The following is a 23471-nucleotide window of genomic DNA, read 5'->3' as shown; positions in this document are numbered from 1 at the left end:
AAGCTGTGTGATTTGCCAACATGCCCATGCAAGTAGCATTATATTAGCCAGACTTCTCATGAACTTAAAACTAGGCTGATTGAGCACAGACATTGTGTGGCTTCAGGCAATTTACCTGATCCTTTTGTGTTTAAAATATAAACACTAGTTTGCTGATTTTCATTGCACTGTGCTTGAACAATTACCTTTCAGTGATTGTAGGGGTGATATTTGTTGTAAATTAAGGCAGAGAGAATAGCGATGGATAATTAAATTCAACACTGTGTCCCAGAGAGGTTAAAATGCTGTAATTGAGTGGAAAGCATTATTTTTTCATAGTTGGTGTGTGATGTGATTAGTTGCTGTGATTGGTCCTTGGACTGACATGTTTGTTTCACAGGATAAAGGACATTGGTGTCTGAACTCTCTCGCAGCCAAAGGACGTTGGTTTCTGAACTCTCCTGCAGCCATTTTGAGAATGTGCAGTTGCCAGTTTCCCCTGAGGATGCCGTGTTGGTGAAACAGGAATCTCCTGTTGGGAATTTCTACTACTTTTTCAGCATTCAGATGACTATTTTGGAAGTTACTTTTTTTTAGCTGCATTACCGACATTACTGATGTTGTGCTGGAATATATTGCTGAAAACTTTCACGGACTGGAATTTTCTTCTCTTCCTCTGGTGGGAGGACATCTTCAGGAGTTTTGGGAAGAGTGGGCCATCACATCAGACTAGGGGCATTTTGGATATTCTGACAGAAGGTTACAGCTGCTATTAAAAAAAAAAAAAAAAAAAGTGGACCCACCTTGCATCACCGCAAACCTCTAGAGGAATTGGGCACTCTACTGACAGAGGACTTCCTATCTGCATGAAAGTAAGAGTGGCATGCCTGAAAGCGGGACTTCTGATAGTGTTACTGATGACCAAAGCAGTACCATCTGCTGTCTTGAACTCAAGAGCTCCCTGCAGATGGAATGACCAGAGGCTTTCGGCTTATCCTCCAGCAACTGCTGTTGCTTACTTACCCCTAATTCTTTCAACAAATTACTGAGATCTTCTCCAAATTGTCACTTGCCCTGAAAGGGCAGTTTAACTAGACACGACTTTGATGACTCTATAGGGAGCCAATGCAACTGCCTAAGCAAAGGGGTTACATGCTCCCACTTTGCAACCTGACAAATCAATCTGGCTGATCTGTTTTGAAGTGTCTGAAGATGTCTACACAATAAATTTAGAGCAGCCCACAGAGTATGTTACAATAATTAAGCTGACTTGTTAAGGTCTGATCAACCTAAACTGATCAAATAAAAAAAAAAAAAAAAAAAAAAATACTTCCCCATATCCTTCTTAATTGTCTCAGTTTCCAGAAAAATGTTTTCGTTATACAGTTTACCAGTGCTTTTTTTGTAGAAAAAAAAGGTGCCGGTACTCATTGTGGGCGGGGTCACCACACATGACACCACCCTATTATAGCCACACCCACATTAGCCACACCCCTTATACCAGCCATGGCGCATATAAACAGACATCATTGAAAATATACTAGTATAGGAGAAAAAAATGTGCTTTTTTTTCATTATAAATAATTTCTGTAAGCTGTTACAGCTCCAGTATACCCAGTGCAAAATAAGACAAATTCCAAACACTAAAATGAAAAGCTTCCTATTTCTAAAAACAGGATACAAGATCCTACTAACATTGACATAATGTCTATGATGACCACACTACAAGACTAGATCCTTCCAACTCGCAAAAACAGGATCACTATGATGATGATCACACTGCAACGAACTGCTCTACACCCCTCCTGAAAAAGCCTATTGTTGGGAGCAGTGCCCTTGTTGATGTTCTGCCTGCTGATCATTGGGGAGGAATGCAGGAGCACACTCGTTTGCATGCAATTAGCGATCAGAGCTGGCAAGCGAATTATATCAAGCCCTGGCCAACTCCGATCATCTTGCAGAAGCAAATGTGGGCTCTAAGTAGGGCACTACTGACCTCTAGCGTCTGCGTTTACTTTTGATAATCTGCCTATTAGAGAGAACCCACTCTCTTAAGAGCTAAAAAAAAAGCTGTCCTTTTTGTAATTGTGTTGATCACATCAGGAAAAACCTGAACAGTTCTTCCACAAAATAAAATGGTTTTTTTTTCTCTTGAAATATGATCTCAAAACCAATGCTTTATCTGCCTCACTCAAAAAGGAGACCAGATGGTATCCATGAAGTCTTCCAAAAAGGTAGTCAAATACTGCCCATCTTGTTGGTCACATCACCGCAATAGCTTCTTAGAAATATAAACCTTTTGTCAAAACTCTCTTCAAAATGACAAACCTAAAACTTTCTTGAAGTATTTTCTAATCAAAATCTCTGCTAAAAGAAAACAGGAAAACTTAGGGACCTAAGGTATACTGACAGACAAAGGAGCTCATAAAATGTAGTCTCTATAAAATTTTATGTGAATAAAAAAATAAAAATTATTAAATATTAGAAGAATAATAATACATTATAATAAATTATATCAAAACGTTTAAATTATAATAAATTATATCAAAACGTTTAACGACCAATATCATAAGAGTTCAAATAATAAATTTTTGCATGGTAGAATTTTGTTCCCCACCCTGCACATCTTATGGGTGAAAAGGTGGACCATAAATCATGAAATTAAAAAATAAAAAAAATAGTTTGAAATGAAGTGGCATCCATATACAGCAGTGGTTCTCAATCTCTCTTCTGTTGAGACACAATGAACACTAAAATTCACAGCTGAATGAAACACACCTAAATAGTTCATTGCTCAATTGTAAGTTTAGTATGAATTTGCCTATCCCAGCTTAAAACGTTGTATGCAACACACATCAGTGCCAGATTCTCACTTGTTATACAACAAAAACATTCAAATTCAAGTGTCACCTCAGTAACAGTAACACAAAATCCCTCTACTGCCAAATACTGTGAAGCAACACAAAAAATTCCTGCAAATATGCTACTTAGAAACTATATAGCAAACAGAACCTATGGACAGCATACCTGTAACATTTTCAACTGGGACTGGTATTATTGGGGGTAGCAGTGAAATAGGAACCAATTATGGAGATTTCAAGAACCTGCCTCTCAATATTGCTGGTCTTCCCAGCTTACAGGCACTGATGGTTGTAAAGGAAACACAGGTTTACTGTCTACACCAGATTGTGTGACACACCAGTGTGTCCATACACACTAGCCGAGAACCACTGATATACAGTAAACCTCTGATGCCAAACTAATCCAAACAGTTTCTAGACCTGATTGCTGATAACACAACACAATTTAGTTCAATATTTAGATTCATGATCCCTGCATTGGGTGGCCATGAAGTAGAGGAACTCCCTGAACAAGAGAAGCCACTCCATGAACTATTCCAGCCTTCTGGCTCAAGTCCTTTAAGAGGTTATAGTACTGCATTTGTATTTCAGAAATCACAGCTTCCTTTGCCACCACTTTGAGCAGTAACTTTAGCCTGCTTCAAATCCAAGTGTTGCTAATGGATCTAATTAGGGGGCCTATAAAAGACCTACCATCAAGATATTTATTTCATTAAAATAATAGAAGCTGGAAAGGCCAGATGTTATAACCTACATACCTGGAGCTTAAATTTAGTACTGAGAATAATTTATGAATCATCCTTTTTGAATTGCTGACTGTCTTTATATCCTTATGTAATTTTGTTGGCCATTTGTGGAATCAAATGGGTAATCAAGCTGCAGAATGTCTCGCCTTTCCTGCAAAAGGTGGTATTAAGAATAAACACCAAAAACTTTATTCTAAAAAGGTCAACTCTACCTCAACTAAAAACAAGAGTTTTCTAGATGGTTGTGCTCATAAGTTAATTAACAAAAGGACTTAATATCACTCAAGAGCAAATTCTGAAGTCCACTAAATCAGAACTTTTAGTCCTTAACAGATAAACCAACTTTCAAGTCTTCCATCAGCATAAAGGCTAAAAACTATTTTTTAAAACTTACAAGATAGTCAATTATAAGATTTCCCTGAATTCTGACAGCAAAGCTACATTTCATTCAGGGAGAAAAAGGGCCACAGCTGCTTTGCAGATATGTGGCACCATGCTCGACAGATAATAAAAACAGGCATCTGCAGATACAGCTTTCAGACATGATTCTCTAGGCTATGAATTAAGTCCCCACCCTCCTTAGAAGGGGATTGTGTATTTACTTAACTGCTCACAACTCTCAGTCTTAATTGCAGAACTTCCCAAACTGTGGGTCACTTTTGTGGTTTAGCCCCAGGGGAACTCTCCATAGGTGCATCATTCTGCACCTCAGTGGGGGGCGGGGGTCACAGTTTTACTTGGCAGTGATCATGGGGTCATGGCTACAAGAAGATTGGCAAGAACTGTTTGACTATATGTATCTGATCATGCAATGGTGAAGTTAAAACATAGTAACAACATTAGTCCACCATCATCCATTTTTCAGAAGCATCATGCAGTGCAGCTGGATAGGTACTACTACTACTACTAGTAATCACTTCTACAGTGCTACAAGGCATACGCAGCGCTGTACACCATACACGAAAAGACAGTCCCTGCTCAAAAAGCTCACAATCTAAATAAGACAGGTAAACAGACAGAACAACTAAAGGGTAAGGGAATAAAGAGGTGGGGATAAAAGGACAGGGCAAGTTGAGTAGTGGTTAGGAATCAAAAGCAGCGTCAAAGAGGTGAGCTTTTAGTCTGGACTTCAAAATGGCCAAAGACGGGGCTAGATGTACAGGCTCGGGAAGTCTATTCCAGGCGCAAGGTGCAGCGAGATAAAAGGAATGGAGTCTGGAATTAGCAGTAGAGGAGAAGGAGACAAATAAGAGAGATTTATCTACAGAACAGAGTACCCAAGGGGGGGGGGGGGGGGGCGCGTAGGGAGAGACAAGAGTGGAGAGGTATTGGGGAGCAATGCATTTATAGGTCAATAAGAGAAGTTTGAATTGAATGCAGAAACGGATAGGGAGCCAGTGAAATGACTTAAGGAGAGGGCTAATGTGAGCATAGCAACTTTGGCGGAAAATGATTCGCGTAGCAGAGTTTTGGACTGATTGAAGAGGAGAGAGATGGCTAAATGGGAGGCCGGTGAGAAGCAGGTTGCAATAATCTAGGTGAGAGATGATGCGTGTGGATAAGGGTTCTGGTAGAGTGCTCAGAGATGAAGGGACGGATTTTGCTGATGTTGTAGAGAAAAAAAACGACAGGTTTTGGCAATCTGCTGAATATGAGCAGAGAAGGAGAGAGAGAGGAGAAAGATGACCCCAAGGTTACGAGCTGATGAGACAGGGAGAATGAGTGCGCCATCCACAGAAATAGAGAAAGGGGGGAGAGGAGAGGTGGGTTTAGGGGGAAAGATGAGAAGCTCGGTTTTGGCCATGTTAAGTTTCAGATGACATTGAGACATCCAGGCAGTGATATCAGATAGGCAGGCTGAAACATTGGTCTGGATGCTGGTTGAGATTTCAGGGGTAGAGAGGTAGATCTGGGAGTAGTCAGCATAGAGATGGTATTGAAAGCCATGGGATGATATCAGAGAGCCAAGGGAAGATGTGTAGATGGAGAACAGGAAAGGACTGATAACAGAACCCTGAGGTACACCGATTGGTAGTGGGATAGAAGTGGAAGAGTGTACATTAAAAGGTGCGAAGCGAGAGGTAGGAGGAGAACCAGGAAAGAACAGAGCCCTGGAATCCAAGTGAAGACAGCGTTATCAAGGAGCAGGCTGTGATCAACAGTGTCAAAAACGGCGGATAGATCGAGAAGGATGAGGATAGAATAGAGACCTTTGGATTTGGCCAGTAACAGGCTGTTGGAAATTTTTGTAAGTGCAGTTTCAGTTGAATGAAGAGGGCGAAAGCCAGATTGAAGTGGGTCAGGAACAGCAGCAGTGAACGGCGCGTCCAAGTATCTTGGAGAGGAAGGGGAGGAGGGAGATGGGTCGATAGTTGGAAGGGTCAAGTGAAGGCTTCTTCAGGAGCAGTGTGACCACAGCATGTTTGAAGGCATCAGGAACTGTCGCAGTGGAAAGTGAAAGATTGAGGATATGACAGATAAAAGGGGTGAGAGTAGGAGAGATGGTGTTAAGGTGGGTAGGAATGGGATCAGAGGAACAGGTAGTTCGTTTTGAGGAGGAGAGAAGATGTGTTTGTTCATCAGTGACTTCAGGAGAGGAGGAAAAGGACGGAGGGGCTGGGGAGATAGGGGAATGGACAAGGGGAGGGAGAGGTGGGGGTGGCTTGGTAGAGAATTTGAGGTTTATCTTCTGAACCTTGTCGTGGAAGAACTCAGCTAGGGTCTGGAGAGAGGTGGAGGCACCTTGAGGAGAGAGTTCAGTGTGGTGAAGAGAAGTCGAGGGTTTGAGCCGAGAGAATTAGTCATCTGGATGTAGTAGTCCTGTCTGGCAAGCAAAAGAGCAGATTGGAAGGAGGACAACATGAACTTGAAGTGTGTGAAGTCAGCAAGGGCACGAGATTTCAGCCATAGGCGTTCGCCGGACCGGGAACAGGAACGTAGGTAGCGGATTTTAGAGGTAAGCCAGGGATGGGGTTTGGTACATCTTATAGGACGGGCCATGAGAGATGCAAGAGTGTCTAAGGCAGAGGATAGAATAGTATTGTAGGAAAAGACGGCATCATTGACAGATTTGGATGGTGTAGTGGTAGAGAAGAGGTTCGAGACATTGGAGGATAGGGTAGTAGGGTCAATGGCCAGAATATTCCTAGATAAATTGGTTAAGATTGGACGGGATTGGGCAGGAAGAATTTTAAGTGTGAAGGTTATTAAATGATGGTCAGAGAGGGGAAGATCTGAGGCAAAGGAATTGGAGGGAGAGCAGTTATAGGAGAAGATAAGATCAAGACAGTGACCATTTGGTGAGTAGGGGAAGTGGAGCATAGTTGGAGATTGAAGGAGGATGTTAAGGCGAGGAACTGGGAGACGTAAGAGTTGGAGGGATCATTAGTATGAATGTTAAAGTCACAAAGGATGAGGGAGGGGGAAGAAGGATCATGAAAGAAGGAAAGCCAAGCGTCAAAGTCACTGAGAAAGGATGAAAGGGACTTATCAGGGGGACGATAAATAACTGCTATTCGAAGAGGCAAAGGAGTGAGGAGTGGCCTAGTGGTTAGGGTGGTGGACTTTGGTCCCAGGGAACTGAGGAACTGAGTTCGATTCCCACTTCAGGCACAGGCAGCTCCTTGTGACTCTGGGCAAGTCACTTAACCCTCCATTGACCCATGTAAGCCGCATTGAGCCTGCCATGAGTGGGAAAGCACGGGGTACAAATGTAACAAAAAAAAAAAAATAGGCGGATGGAGTGGACTTCAAAGGAAGAAAAGCAGAGAGATTGAGATGGCAGAAGAGATTGAAATTTGGAAGAGGGAGAGAGTAATAGTCCAACACCACCACTGCGGCCAATAGGGCGAGGAGTATGGGAAAAGAGATAACCACCATGGCAGAGGGCTGCGACTGAAGCAGTCTCTTCAGGGCAGAGCCAAGTTTCTGTTAACGCGAGCAGATGGAGGCTACGAGAGATAAAAAGGTCATGGATATAGGAAAGTTTGTTGGAGATGGAGTGGGCATTCCATAGGGCGTATGAGAAGGGCAAAGAAGAGGGGGGAGGACAGGAATAGAGATGAGATTGGAGAAGTCACGGTGCGAACTGCACAAATAGGATGAGGGTTGGTGAGGGGGACCAGCATTGGGATGGATGTCTCCAGCAGAGAGGAGGAGGAGTAAGAGAGTAAGGAGTAAGGTACTGGGGACTAAGACATTATTGATAGGGAAGAGGAAAGTAAGGTAAAATTATGTATCATACCTGATAATTTTCTTTCCATTAATCATAGCTGATCAATCCATAGACTGGTGGGTTGTGTCCATCTACCAGCAGGTGGAGATAGAGAGCAATCCTTTTGCCTCCCTATATGTGGTCATGTGCTGCCGGAAACTCCTCAGTATGTCGATATCCAAGCTCCATCCGCAGGATTCAGCACTTAGAGAATTACACCCACAAAGGGACACTCTGCCCAGCTCACCACCGCCGAAACGGGGGAGGGGAATTAACCCAGCTCATCCCCACACAAGTGGGGGAGGGGAATCCGTCCAGCTCATCCCCGCAGAGCGGGGGAGGGACACCACCCCGCCGATGCGGGGGAATCTGGCTTATCCTGCAACTGCAACCGCGGGAGGAGCTGACTGACCCTAACACCGCCGAAGCGGGAGGGAGCACCGGCAGAATTTATGTCTCAATCCAGCCCCGTAAAAAGGAGGGGAGAGGAATGCAGCAGCTCACTGTAACACAAACTCGTCTCAACTCCTGAAGAATCCGATTGAAAAAACTTGAACACAAAGTCCTCCTGAACAGGAACTGAAGACTAAACTTGAACCTGAAATGCAACCAGAATATAAACAGTACAGATATCTGGGAGGAGCTATGGATTGATCAGCTATGATTAATGGAAAGAAAATTATCAGGTAGGACACATAATTTTACCTTCCATATCATCATGCTGATCAATCCATAGACTGGTGGGATGTACCGAAGCAGTACTCACGCAGGGCGGGACATTGAAATCCCTGACCGCAACACTGAAGCTCCAAACTGGGCCTCCGCCCGAGCAGCCACAGTCAAGCGGTAATGCCTGGAGAAGGTATGGGCCGATGCCCAAGTTGCTGCCTTGCATATCTCTTCCAAGGAGACGGACCCGGCCTCTGCCATCGAGGCCGCCTGAGCTCTAGTGGAGTGAGCCTTCAGCTGGATAGGCGGCACCTTCCCGGCGGCCACATAAGCCGCTACGATGGCTTCCTTGACCCATCTTGCCACTGTAGGCTTAGCAGCCTGCAGACCCTTACGAGGACCTGCAAACAGGACAAACGGATGATCCGACTTCCAGAAATCATTGGTCACTTCCAAGTATCTGATGATGACTCGTCTCACATCCAGAAATTTGAGAGCAGAGTATTCCTCTGGGTAGTCCTCCCTACGAAAGGAAGGAAGACAGAGCTGCTGATTCACATGGAAGAGAGAAACAATCTTGGGCAGGAAGGAAGGCACTGTGCGAATAGTCACTCCTGCCTCAGTGAACTGCAGAAAAGGCTCTCGACATGAGAGTGCCTGGAGCTCGGAAACTCTTCTGGCTGAAGTGATAGCCACCAAAAAGACTGCTTTCAACGTCAGGTCTTTCAGAGATGCCCTCGACAAGGGTTCAAAAGGCGGCTTCTGCAAGGCTCTGAGCACCAGGTTGAGATTCCACGCAGGCACCACTGAGTGCAGAGGAGGGCGCAGGTGATTAACTCCCTTGAGAAAGCGCACCACATCTGGCTGCGAAGCCAGGGAAGCACCCTTCAGGCGGCCCCTGAAGCAAGCCAGAGCCGCTACCTGGACTTTAAGGGAACTGAGCGACAGGCCTTTCTCCAGACCTTCTTGCAGGAACGCCAGCACTGAAGAAATTGGAGCAGTGAAGGGAGAAAGTGAGCCTGCTTCACACCACGCTGCAAAGGTACGCCAAACCCTGGCGTAAGCAGTAGAAGTAGAGCGCTTCCTCGCTCTCAGCATAGTGGCGATGACCTTGTCTGAGAAGCCCTTCTTTCTCAGACGCTGCCGCTCAATAGCCAGGCCGTAAGACCAAAGGGGGAGGGATCCTCCATCACCACGGGACCCTGATGCAACAGGCCCTGCTCCACTGGCAGCCGCAGAGGGTCGTCCACTGAGAGCCTGATCAAGTCCGCATACCAGGGACGTCTGGGCCAGTCCGGACCCACCAGGATTATCCGGCCCGGATGCTTTGCCACCCGGTCTAGTACCCTGCCCAACATGGGCCAGGGCGGGAACACATAGAGAAGCTCCTGTGTCGGCCACTGTTGGAGAAGAGCATCTACTCCCAGAGATCGAGGGTCCCGTCCTCTGCTGAAAAAGCGCGGCACTTGGCAATTGGCCGATGACGCCATCAGATCTAGGCTCGGCTGGCCCCAGCGCTTCGTGATGTGCAAGAACGCCTGAGCCGATAACTGCCACTCTCCGGGATCCAAGGTATGGCGACTGAGAAAGTCCGCCTTGACATTTATGACTCCGGCAATGTGGGCCGCCGACAGCTGTTCCAGGTTCGCTTCCGCCCACTGGCATAGATTCATGGCTTCCTTGGCTAGAGGGGCGCTCTTGGTACCTCCCTGGCGGTTGACATAGGCCACAGCCGTGGCATTGTCCGACAGGACCCATACTGGCTTCAACGCCAGTACCGGGAGGAACTCCAAAAGCGCCAACCGAATGGCTCTGAGTTCCAGGAGACCAGAGCCCCTGCGCTGTCCTTCCCAAGCAGTGGGCTCCCCAGCCCGTCAAAGAGGCGTCCGTCGTGACGACAATCCACTCCGGGGTCACCAGAGGCATCCCTGCAGACAACTTGTCTGTCTTCAGCCACCAGCTCAGCGCCTTACGCACTGCTGGGTCCAAGGGAAGGCGCACAGCATAATCCTCCGACACCGGAGTCCAGCGCTGCAGCAGAGAGTGTTATAGCGGTCTCATATGAGCCCTGGCCCAGGGCACTACTTCCATGGTGGCCGTCATAGAGCCCAACAGCTGCACATAGTCCCAAGCCCGAAGAGGAGAGGCTACTAGGAACTGGTCCACCTGAGCCTGAAGTTTGACAATCCGATTGCCCGGCAGGAACACTCTGCCCACTTGGGTGTCGAATCGAACTCCCAGATACTCCAGGGACTGAGTCGGGCGCAGCTGGCTCTTCTCCCAGTTGATGATCCACCCCAGGGAGCTCAAAAGAGCAATCACCCGGTCCACAGCTTTGCCGCACTCTGCATAAGAGGGGGCTCGGATCAACCAGTCGTCCAGATAAGGATGGACTTGTACTCCTTCCTTTCGCAGGAAGGCCGCGATGACCACCATTACTTTGGAGAAGGTCCGCGGAGCAGTAGCCAACCCGAACGGGAGGGCTCTGAACTGGAAGTGTCGGCCCAGGACTGCAAAATGCAGAAAGCGTTGATGAGGAGGCCAGATGGGAATATGCAAGTACGCTTCCTTGATGTCCAAGGATGGCAGGAACTCCCCTGCCTTCACTGCCGCTATAACAGAGCTGAGAGTCTCCATGCGAAAGTGCCGAACTTTCAAGGCCCGATTGACCCCTTTGAGGTCGAGGATAGGCCGTACAGAACCTCCTTTCTTTGGTACCACAAAGTAAATGGATTAACGTCCCTTGCCAAGCTGATTTTCTGGCACCGGAACGACCGCACCCAGGCGGATGAGATTGTCCAAGGTCTGCTGCACTGCCACAGCTTTGACCGGAGACTTGCAGGGAGAGAGTACAAACCCGTCTCTTAAGGGTCGGCAGAACTCTAGCTTCTAGCCGTCTCTGATGACTTCCAGCACCCAAGCGTCTGAAGTTACCCTGGTCTACTCGCCCAGAAACGAGGACAGGCGTCCTCCAATCTGCACTGGGCCATGGACCAGGACCCCATCATTGGGTACGAGACCCTGGGGGAGGACCGGAGGGCGCACCTCCGGGACGGCGGTCTCTGCGAAAGGAATGCTGCTTGGGGGAGAAGTTCCTCTTGAAGGAAGAGGGGGCAGAGGAGCCCGACTTGCCCGGGCGGTACCGACGGGCTTCCTGAAACCGTCCTCTGGAGTTACCGGGGCGAGCACTGGCCCGAGCCCCGACCTCTGGTAACCTCTTGCCCCTAGACGTGCCGAGATCGGTCACAATTTTGTCCAGCTCGACCCCAAAAAGCAGCTTGCCTTTAAAAGGCAACTTAGCCAGGCGGGACCTAGAGGCGTGGTCAGCAGACCAATGTTTCAGCCAAAGCCACCGCCGCGCAGAGACTGTCTGAGCCATACCTTTAGCCGAGGCTCTCAAGACATCATACAGTAAGTCTGCCAAATAAGCCAAGCCCGATTCCAGGGCCGGCCAATCAGCCCTCAAGGAAGGATCCGAGGGGGAAGCCCGCTGCACAATAGTCAGGCACGCCCTGGCCACATAGGAGCCGCAATCTGAGGCCTGCAGACTTAAGGCAGCCGCCTCGAAGGACGACCTTAAGGCCGCCTCCAATCTTCTGTCTTGGGCGTCCTTTAGGGCCGTGCCACCTTCCACCGGCAACGCCGTTTTCTTAGTCACCGCAGTGATTAAAGAATCCACGGTAGGCCAAAGAAAGGCTTCCCGTTCACTTTCAGGCAAAGGATAGAGGCGAGACATAGCCCTAGCCACTTTGAGGCTCGCTTCCGGGACATCCCATTGAGCCAAAATTAAGGTGTGCATGGCATCATGCACGTGGAAGGTTCTAGGCGGGCGCTTCGTCCCCAGCATAATGGCGGAGCCAACAGGGGCTGAGGGAGAGACGTCCTCTGGAGAGGAAATCTTCAAAATGCTCATGGCCTGCAGTAACAGGTTGGGCAAATCCTCTGAGCGAAAGATCCGCGCTGCAGAGGGGTCATCCGCTCCATCCGAGCGGGAATCCGTCTCCTCCAAGGAATCCGCAAAGGACCGTTGGGAGAACTCAGATACGCTGCCCTCATCTACATCAGAGGAGACAAAGTCCTCTAAGGCCTGGGAATCCACCCGAGGGCGTTTACTTCCGGGGGCCTCAACCCCTTTATCGGACAAGGGAGAAGGGGCAGCGTTCTGCATAAGGAAGGCCTGATGCAGCAGCAAAATAAACTCGGGGGAGAAACCCCCCAGACTGTGCACTTCAGCCGCCTGGGCCACAGCCCTAGACGCACCCTCAACCGGTGCTCGCAAGAGCGGGGGAGAAACATGCTGCGCATCCAAGATGGCGTCCAGCGCGACACTCCGCGAAGGAGCCGCGCGGGAAGAACGGCGCTTAACTTTAGCCGCTTTTTTGCCGTCGCCCAAATCAAGGGCGGCCATGGCATTAACATCTCCCAGCTCAAGGGCGGCCCAAGAAGAAGCCGTCCGAGCAGTGTGGCCGGCCAAGATGGCGGAGGCGAGCAGCGGGGAATGGGCGTTTATGGCGGGAAAAACCGCCGCACCGGAGGAAGACCCGGGACACTGACCGGCCTCCGAACTGACACCCAACAAGGGCGAGTCAGACTTTAAGACCCCCCGCATCCCCGCTAGAAGCGCACACGCGACCGGGGAGTGATTCTTCGCGCCCTCGCCCTCCGACGCCATAGGCCACGTGGAGATCGATCGGGGAAACCCCTGCCCGCTATAAAAAGGTAAAAATTACCTGCTTCTCGCTTCGAGCTGTAACGACCTGGTGTCCCAGTGAGTAGCTGCAATAGACGTTTAAACAAACGTCGAAATAAACGCCCTTAAGGACGTTCAAAATTTTTTTTTTTTTTTTTAACGGAGCCAGCGGGATGGGGGAGAAAAGGAGGGATCTAGCACCACCAGGTTTGCACTTGCTCAAGAAGAGCCCTCAACCCCAGGTACTCAACAAAACCTAAAAATTAGGCTTGGAGACCTAGCCAGAGCTGCTGCTGTGTGTGACCACCACCTGCTGAGATAGAGAACATACTGAGGAGTTTCCGGCAGCACATGACCACATATAGGGAGGCAAAAGGATTGCTCTCTATCTCCACCTGCTGGTAGATGGACACAACCCACCAGTCTATGGATTGATCAGCATGATGATATGGAAGAGGAGTTTAAATGAGTTTCAAAAAGCTGCTCTCATACCCAGCAGGTAGTGTTGTTCCCATTTGGTCCAGTCTGGTGTGATCAACACAGTGGACTAGCCAGACCTAGTATGTTGGGTGGGCCAGAGTTAACTTGGATAAGCCCTTCCATGCCTCTCCCCCAAACAATATATAAACTAGTGTTTTGGGTTTGTTTGTTTTTTAAACCTTACCACCTGAAACTCACCTTCCCCACATCTCTCCCTGTTCTCTGCCGGCAGCCCAGTATCAAACCTGTCCCTGAACCCCCCTTCCTTAGTTTACTTCAAAGGCAGCTGCAGCAATTCATTTTCACTGGCTGTGCCAGTCCAGCAGACTTCCTTCTGCAGTATCCTGCCCTCACCAACATCACTTCCTGCTTCCTTACTGGTGGAAGAGGGAAAACTGCCAGGCCCCAGCACAGGCCCCAAAAATGAATCACTATGGTCACCTATGAGGTATACTGGGGGGGGGGGGGGGGGGGGGGTTGGAAATGGGGCTGATACTGGGCTGCTGGTGGAGAAGAGGGACAGATGGAATGGAGTGTAGTGCTGCTGCTAGGTGGGCTGGAGGCACTGCACCAACAGAAAGGAGATGACATAACTACAGCTCAAACTCTGAGCACAGAATCACTACAGAGATCAGAAATTAAAGGGCAAGCTGAAGAGAAGCATGCAACATCAGCAAGAGGTGACAGCCAATCCAGCTCCAGGAAGAAAGCTGCTGGGAATAAGGTGAGAGAGACTAGATAAGGAGTCTAACATAGTAGTTAGACTATCTGGACCCTAAGAGCTTTCTTTAATCCCTCTCAACCCCCCACAATCCCTGTCTGGCGTTTCCTACACTCAAGAAGTTTGCAAAAGCCTAACCTAACATCCTTCTTGGGCTATACCTCTGGGATGGTCTCCATAATGCCTCCTGATGCACAAGAACTACAATATGTATAAACATATCACAGAAATTCCAGTTACTCAGTTCTAGGCTTGAGATTTTGAGACAGTCCTGGTTTTAAACTCACATCCCAAACGCAGTGTAGATTTATAGTGCCTGATCCTGCCCATTGAAATCAGTGCTGCAAGTCCCATAACACACCAGGATGGGATAGATAGAAACCCAGAACTGTCCCAAAATTTCTAGCCTGAAACTGGGTAACTTGGCAGATAAAGCTGAGCTTGCTGGAAGGGAAAGACAGTGCAGTTAAATGTCCTTACCTGTTAAATTTGATCATAGTTTCTAAAGGTACCCAGCCATCATCTAGTTTAATCTGTTCCTTTAAAAATTTGTCTCTTGGCAGATTGTGATCACCGAAGTAGTACTAAAAGGCAAGTTATAAAATGGTTTGAATGGATATATACAAATATTAGCTCAAAACAGGTTCACTAATTTTCTGACTAGTTTTAACTTTCCAACAATTCCAAGTCTGCATAGCCTTAGGATAAAGGATTCCTTTATGAAGAACTACCATATGCCTCACCTATAAGGTTAAGAATACATTTGCAGCTCATGACAAACGAGGTAGACCATCTCAAAACCTTCTGTGTACCTGTCTTAGATAGGATTTCTCCAGTACTAGAGACTGGTGCATTGCACTGTCAGTCTATGCTTGTGTTTTACTGAAGATAGCCAAAATCCTACAACACAACATCCCATTGTTTAAAGCGTAGAGGTGTGGCCCAAGGCGATTTCCATGTAACACAATAAGTAAATATAGCTATTCTCAAAGAAAATAAAATCAACTGAGGTCTCACTATAAAGACACTAAACAGGCTACTGATATACAAAGAATCCTGAAACCTACAGTTTTATTTCATGGTTAATCTGCTTTATTGTAACAGGCTGGAAGTTGATTACACGACACGAACTTCTGAACTTGTACAACCTGTACTGTAGGCATATGCTTAGATCCCAAGTCTCAAGAATAGTTCTAGACAAGTCAATGCAAACTTAAGTATCAGAAATAAAAAGATGCCATGTTCAGCCAAGCTGGAATTTGTTGACCTAGCTTTGTTTAAATTTCAGCAATACGCTTCTTGGTGTATATTCTTGTGTTCATGACAAGGTTGAATAAACTCAAGTTAGATTATCTATATTAGATCAAACTTCCAAACAGTAAATAAAGAATTAAACTACCATGCATATATATGCCCTTCTGTTGAACTTGGGGAAATGGGGTACGAACAGAAAAGGAACCCATCTGGCTTAAAGTCAGCCAAATTTCTATTTTCAAGCATAAGAAAAACTAAGATGTACATTCAAAACAGGGAGGCTCCTGAATTTTCAATGGCATTTCATCCTGAAGAAACTGTTTTTTTAAGTCTCTGAAGCTTTACGGAAAGTGCCCCCAAATCCCTACAATTTAAACTATTCTATTTTAAAGGCTTATTTGGTGATTACTGTTAATATGCTACATGCTAGTCTGATTCTAGCAAGATACAACTGTTTATTTATAGACAGATACAAATAAAATACCTCAATCTGCTGACAGATTTTTTTTTCCAGGTCCGATATTGATGCTTTATCCCCATTTTCAGCCATGTTCACAAATCTAGGGGGGAAAAATGAGTTAATACACCTCAAAACCACTTTATGACTGGTCTGTGAAACAGCTCAGCGCATGCATATATTACTGTACAAGGGTTCCTAATCCTGAATATATAGATACAACATTCAGCAACTAATCCACTCTGTAGAAGAGAGCTTAATGAATGAGATGCTGGAGAGCTTTGCAGTCCACCTGCATTTGTCTCCCCGTGTCCGCCAGGGTGACTCCTATATCCCCTACCAACATGCCTCCACTCCTGCGAGATGAACTGCAAACATCCTCCGCTTGCTATTTGTTTACTCCTCCCAGGCCCATCCTAGCCCACTTGGCTCTCCAGATACCCTGCACTCTGACCAGTATGTGTCACATCTCCACAGATATATCTCTCTTCCCTTATTTCTTATGGCTCCACTACCACCATCTCTCCCTGATATTCTCCTGAATCTTATTCCTCATCTCAGAACACACTGCCTATTTCTGCTTTCATCACCTTACCAGTCAATTTTACCTTCTACTTTCTCCTCTGCTCTTGAATTTTCAACTTTTCTTCATTTTACTCAGCCATCTATCTCATCCTCACTATCTTGTTGTCATGCATCTCCCACTTTACTGCTCCTCCTCTCAGGACACTCCTGTTCAAAGTACTCTGTATTGCACTGGTAACCAGTGAGGTTTTTGCAGAAATGGTGTGATGTGATCATGTTACTTACAACCATTTATCAGTTGTGCTGTGACATTCTGTATCAATTGGAGCTGGTGCAAACCCTTTGTAGTCAGACCAATGTAGAATTCATTCACATCTACCTGCTCTACTCCACTCAGTATTTTATAAACCTCTATTATATCTCCCCTCAGCCATCCCTTCTCCAAGCTGAAGAGCCCTAACTGCTTTAGTCTTTCCTCATAGGAAAGTCATCCCAGCCCCTTAACCATTTTTGTCACCCTTGTCTGTACCTTTTCTAATTGCACTATTTTGAGATGCGGTGACCAGAACTGCACACAGTATTCGAGGTGCAGTCGCACCATGGAGCGATACAAAGGCATTATAAAATTCTCAGTTTTGTTTTTGTTTTCCATTCCTTTCCTTATAAGTTCTATCATTTTATTTGCTCTCTTAGCCATCACTATTTTTATTTATTTTATTTATTGCATTTGTATCCCACATTTTCCCACCTATTTGCAGGCTCAGTGTGGCTTACAATACATTGTGAAAAATGAAAATACAATTTGTAGCAGTACGATTATGGGTTACATTGTGAAGAGTTATGTGAAGACAAAATTCAGAGTCAAAATATCATTAGGGGATAGAACAATAGCAAAAGAACATTAGGGTATAACAATTTTATATGTGGGTGAGCATAGGGTTTCAACACCTAGATTCTTTTCCTGGACAGCGACTCCTAATGTGGAAACTTGCATCACGTATCTATGGTTTGGGTTCCTCTTTCCCACATGCATCACTTTGCACTTGCTCACATTAAACGTCATCTGCCATTTAGATGCCCAGTCTCGTAAGGTCCTCTTGTAATTTTTCACAATCCTCCCGCGATTTAACGACTCTGATTAACTTTGTGTCATCAGCAAATTTAATTACCTCACTAGTTACTCCCATCTCTAGGTCATTTATAAATATGTTAAAAAGCAGCGGTCCCAGCACAGACCCCTGGGGAACCCCACTAACTACCCTTCTCCACTGAGAATAATGACCATTTAACCCTACTCTCTGTTTTCTCTCTTTTAACCAGTTTTTAATCCACAATAGAACACTACCTCCTATCCCATGACTCTCCAATTTCCTCTGGAGTCTTTCATGAGGTACTTTGTCAAACGCCTTCTGAAAATCCAGATACACAATATCAACAGGCTCACCTCTATCCACGTTTGTTCAACCGTTCAAAGATTGGTGAGGCAAGATTTCCCTTCACTAAATCCATGTTGACTGTCTCAATCCATGCTTTTGAATATGCTCTGTAATTTTATTCTTAATAATAGTCTCTACCATTTTGCCCGGCACCGACGCCAGACTCACTGGTCTATTAATTTCCCGGATCTCCTCTGGAACCTTTAAAAAAAAAAAAAAAAAAAAAATCGGCTTTACATTGGCCACCTTCCAGTCTTCTGGTACCACACTCTATTAAGGATAAATTACATATTTCTAACAATAGCTCTGCAAGTTCATTTTTCAGTTCTATCAGTTCTCTGGGATGAATACCATCCGGTCCAGGAGATTTGCTACTCTTCAGTTTGTAGAGCTGCCCCATTACATCCTCCACGCTTACAGAGAATTCATTAAGTTTCTCCGACTCGTCAGCTTCAAATACCATTTCCGGCACCGGTATCACTCCTAAATCTTCCTCGGTGAAGACCGAAGCAAAGAATTCATTTAATCTCGCCGTTAAGGCTTTGTCTTCCCTGATTTCCCCCTTTACTCCTCGGTCATCTAGCGGTCCAACCGATTCTTTTGCTGGCTTCCTGCTTTTAATATACTTAAAAAAAAATTTTTACTATGTGTTTTTGCCTCCAACCAATCTTTTTTTGAAGTCCTCTTAGCCTTCCTTATCAGCGCTTTGCATTTGACTTGACATTCTTTATGCCGTTTCTTATTATTTTCAGTCAGTTCCTTCTTCCATTTTCTGAAGGATTTTCTTTTAGCTCTAATAGCTTCCTTCACCTTACTTTTGAACCACGCCGGCTGTGGTTTAGTCTTCCGTCCTCCTTTTTTAATGCGTGGAATATATTTGGCCTGGGCTTCCAGGATGTTACACTCCTGATGTAAATTTTTGACCCTCACAGTCGCTCCTCTAAGTTTTCTTTTCACTGTTCTTCTCATTTTATCATAGCGTTTAACTTTAAAAAAGGATACTAACATATTTCCTATGTATACTTACTTCAAAGCCAATAACAGTGATCATAATATGATCGGATTTGATAGCAAGCAGCCCCAGTACCATTACGTCCCGCACCAGATCGTGCACTCCACTAAGGACTAGGTCTAGAATTTTTCCTTCTCTCGTCGGCAATCAAAATGTATCCCTTCCTTTACAAACATATTAGCAAAACCCTTACCCACTCATCACTTCCTACTTAGGACACTTCCTACTTAGGAACTGTAATTCTGCTCCTCAGTGTCTCCCACTGAAACCATCGCTCCCTTTTTCTCTGTTCAAAATTTTGCATGATGTATCTTCTGCCAATGTTGCTACACTCATAACCCCTCCTCTAAATTCACTTTATTGGCTCCCTATCAGTTTCTGCATACAGTTTACATTTGTAGATATAGTAAGAAGAATTTTATTCATTCTGCAGTTTCTTAGAATCTCTCCTCTTTCCCTATACCGCTCATCAAGAGCTCCAATCATCATCAGGTAAGTCATTCTCACCCCTGCGCTTTTCCTCCACACCAACTTCAGACTTTTTCTCTTTCTCCTTCTATGCCATTTGCCTGGAATAGACTTCCTGAGTCAGTATGTCATGCTCCAACTCTGATGCCATTCAAATCCAGGCTAAAAAGCTTTTAAGGCTGATTTTAAATATTAACCCCTTATTCACATGTTTAAATAGCCATGCTTCTACCATCCCATAATAAACTAAACTCCCTACTTGTCTATCTTGACTAGACTAAGCTCTGTTGAACAGGTATTGTCTTTTACACATTTGTATACATCTAATAGCGTTACCAAAGTGACTGATGGTAGTAGTGCAATATGCATGATGCCAACTCAGATCAGTTTTTTTTTTAAACTGTTAAATGAATCTCAAACAACCATATGTTAACATTAAGGGACCAAAGCAGTAACCCTCCCAGCACAATGGTAAATAAAACTTTGTTCCCCAATGCAGTAAGAACAATTGTATTAGCACTTAAGAGTTGCATGCACAGATTATGTGCATAAATGTAGAGAACAGAATTCCAGTGCAAACTGAGTGCTAATGAATGTTAGTATTGCAAAAAAAAAAAAAATGTATCAAAACACAAGCAGTTATACAGGCATAAGTTACAGGCATGTGTTGGCATATTTCACAAAAAACTTTATTATTCTGAGCATTTCTCAACTGTCCAGCACATCTCCCTCAGCTTCTCATCCCTGTTTTTTGACCCATTCCTTTTAATGAAGCCAGAAAGTTGCAGAACCTGTATGTTTGCAATGAATTAAAGAAATAGGCATGAAACCCTAACACTAATGCCTCCTCAACCCATGTATGAAAACCCTGCACTCAGCTTCTGGAACACTTTTCTGCATCTGCCTGAGAAGAAAGGAATTCAAGTAGAAGGGCTAGTGTGGGGGGGGGGGGGGGGGGAGAGAGAGAAGAAGAACATCAAGACTAAGGTTTATAAGAATGAGGCAGCACAGAACATTGTTACTTTATCCTTACTGTTAGCATGCCAGAGAAGAGATCCAGAACTGTACGAGTGAAATAAACACAATAAACTGAACAGGAAAGAGAAAGACCCAGAGGCGGACAAATTAACAACAGAACTCAGACTATTTGGAAATAGATAAACATGCTGGCTTCCAGGAGAAAGAAAAATTACCCAAACTGAATAACACCTAGAATATGAGTATGACAAGAAAAACAAGCCATAACCTGAATGGACAAAGCAGGCTTTAAAGGTAGGTGGTTTGGATAATATCCTAAAAGAAAAATTAATGAGCTGTCCTTGAGCCATTACTAAGAAAGACTTGAGAAAATCCACAACTTATTTCTAAAATATGTAACAAAATCTGTTTTACTCTTTTGGATCTTGACAGGTACTTGTAACCTGGATGCTGGATTGGCCACTGTTGGAATCAGGATACTAGGCTCAATGGACCTTTGATCTATCCCAGTATGGCAATGCTTATATGCTTTTAATAGCTAATGCATTATCTAGGGATTTAAATGAACTGTGTGTAAATCAGTGCAAGTCTTTGTGCACAATTAATGTGCAAAATGTGTTAACATAGGGCACACACAAAATTGAGAGAAAAAGCCAACTTAGCAGTAAGTAGCACACCTTACTACATTAGTTCTCAAGTCAGCAAAATCAGAGATGTTCAATCTATAAACAGCATGTCTTTTTAAATTTAATTTGTCATACCTACTAAACCTACCAATTATTCTGGAATAAGAGTAAGCATAGATCGAATTCAGCCTCAAAGGTAACAGAATCAAAGTATCTCAACAGAAAAAAAAAAAAAAAAAAGTCTACCTGAAGACACTAAACTTCATTCCCTTGAAAATTAAAACTAAATCAAATCAGGTGCAGCTTAGCATCCAATCAGAAAGCCACTGGATCACGCCGTTAGCAGTTTTTTTTTTTTTAATGTGACCCAGTCACATGGAAAGGGGCCAGTCTGAGCTGACCAACTCCTTCCTGCCCCAAAACACTACTACTACTACTACGGTATTTAGCATTTCTATAGCGCTACAAGGCGTACGCAGCGCTGCACAAATATAGAAGACATGCTCAAAGAGCTTACAATCTGTTATACTGCAGGAAAACCAGCCCGCTGGCGCAGATCTGCCCGAAAAAAAAAATAGGGCGGCAGTCTTCCCAACAAATTGGGCTCCCTTTAAGCGTAAAATACACTATTTTCCCAACCCGGCGCAGGCAACCATGTACTGCGACTCTCAGGCAGCTCTTTTCCGCCCTGAAAACAGTGAACATGAAAGTCGCAGTTTGGGAACTACCGCCACTTTCGAGTCGCAATCCCGACCTGAGAATGTCTGGGGAAAGCCCCAGGACTCACAGCTCTTTGGACGTGTAATTTCCATCAGTGCGAGACACAGCAGAAACCACAATCACATCCTCATCTCCACCACGGCCTCCTCACTTTTGCTTACTTTAGCCAAACAGCGCTGCGTACGTCTAGTAGCGCTATAGAAATAAGTAGTAGTAAAGGCCCTTTCTCCTTTACTTACACACATGCTTTCCTTACCCAACAGCCGAGCTTCCTTCCCGGTTCCCGCGCCGCCTCCTCAGAAAAAAAGGGAAGGGAGGGACTCCCCAAAGCAGCACGTGGCTTCCAAGCAAGGCAGAGGCTGCCTGGCGCCCCCAGTACAGAACTTAACCAATGCTCCTGCCCCACCTACGTTGCAGTCATCATTGTCAGACAACCTAATATACTATAAGCAAATTAATAGTTTACTGAAAAAAATCCAATGCTTTAACAACACAACTAATACTAGAATCAATATTTGGAGAAGCAGCACAAACACCAACCGTTAACACACACTCACCCTTACCCCAAAACCTCAGAGTGGAAGACGCCAAGAACCGCTAAAAACACACAAACTAGGAATTCAGAGCTCGAGTTCTGCTGTCTTACAGCCTCGGAGCATGCACCCTGTGAAAGGAAGACGCAGCTGATTGGTTACAATACTGCAGGAAGGAACTAGAAGACACTCTAGGTATAATACAACGACGAACGCAAACTAGACTAAGCTCTACTCCCTTTTCCTTCGCGCACACCTCTAATAAAGCTGCTGATTGGCTACAACTAAGACTCTTAGAGCAGAACCTAGGCGACAGGAGAAGCAGATGAGCTCCGCCCAATCCTCACTAGGGCAGGGCACGGAGCGAAGGAAGTTGGGGAGAGCAGCTAGGCGGGCCTTCTGTCAAATCGGGCTACTTTTGAAGTTCGGCGGCGGGTCGCATTTTTCTTTTGGGCTACTTTCTTGTTGTATGTGTGGTTTTTCGGGCGGTATTCGTCCCGATGTGTTCCGGCTGTCTCTCTGTGTATTCCAAGCCTCATTCTGGTGCTCCACTAGTATAGTTCACTCCAAGCCTCATTCTGGTGGTTCCCAGCCGCAGCCAACCAGCAGCGTCTTCTTTTTTTCTGCAGGCTTCATTCTGTGATGCAATAGAGGGCACCAATAAGATTAAACTTGGCTCGTTTAGATTTGCTTTCGGAGCTTCTTCTCGCTATTATTAACTTCTGCCTTGAGGTATTTGGTGAAGGAGGCTTATGTTTTGACGTTTGGTCATTGTGTTGTCTCTAATATCGAATCCAGTTTTAGGGTACTGGACATTTTTTTTTTCAGTATATTCTAGCTTGCTTATGGTATTGGGCTGTCCGACCGTTCGTGTATGACACTTTGGTGGTGCGGTGGGGATCGAACAAAGTACACGAATAGACCAAAGGGTGGGGAGTGGCGGGTGATCCAGAGTGGTTGGAATTGGTCCTGTGTGCTGTATTTGCCAGTGTTCCAACAGCGACTGTTGCACCTTGGCCAACGTGGTTATATCCCACTTTGGGGCTAGGCTGAGGATAATTTTGCAGCTGGAAAGAAGAAAAAAAAAATTGGGGAACAGGCTG

General features: G+C 45.4%; 2 protein-coding genes across 5 annotated transcripts in view; one reads left to right on the top strand and one right to left on the bottom strand.

Moving 5' to 3' along the window:
• SSB (small RNA binding exonuclease protection factor La) overlaps positions 1-22507 on the bottom strand; it is an 85552-nt gene extending 63045 nt beyond the window's left edge. For 2 of the 4 annotated variants that reach the window (XM_030208913.1, XM_030208916.1), the window contains exons 1-3: positions 22399-22507; positions 16098-16173; positions 14840-14943 (exon numbers count right to left, since the gene is read on the bottom strand). In XM_030208913.1, the coding sequence (XP_030064773.1) occupies positions 14840-14943; positions 16098-16163 (170 nt within the window). In that variant the 5' untranslated portion in view covers positions 16164-16173; positions 22399-22507. Of the gene's footprint in view, positions 1-14839; positions 14944-16097; positions 16174-17687; positions 17699-22091; positions 22275-22390 lie in introns of those variants that run through there. The other 2 variants (XM_030208914.1, XM_030208915.1) reach the window with 2 other exon arrangements.
• A 149-nt stretch (positions 22508-22656) lies between these two features.
• The window catches only part of METTL5 (methyltransferase like 5), a 39031-nt gene continuing 38216 nt past the window's right edge, over positions 22657-23471 (top strand). The window contains 1 exon segment of the mRNA XM_030208917.1: positions 22657-23173. The gene's annotated coding sequence lies outside the window, so the exon portion shown is untranslated.

Source organism: Microcaecilia unicolor, chromosome 7 (assembly GCF_901765095.1).
Source record: "Microcaecilia unicolor chromosome 7, aMicUni1.1, whole genome shotgun sequence".
NCBI classification, from domain to species: Eukaryota; Metazoa; Chordata; class Amphibia; order Gymnophiona; family Siphonopidae; genus Microcaecilia; species Microcaecilia unicolor.
This window is presented reverse-complemented; position numbering and strand designations above follow the sequence as displayed.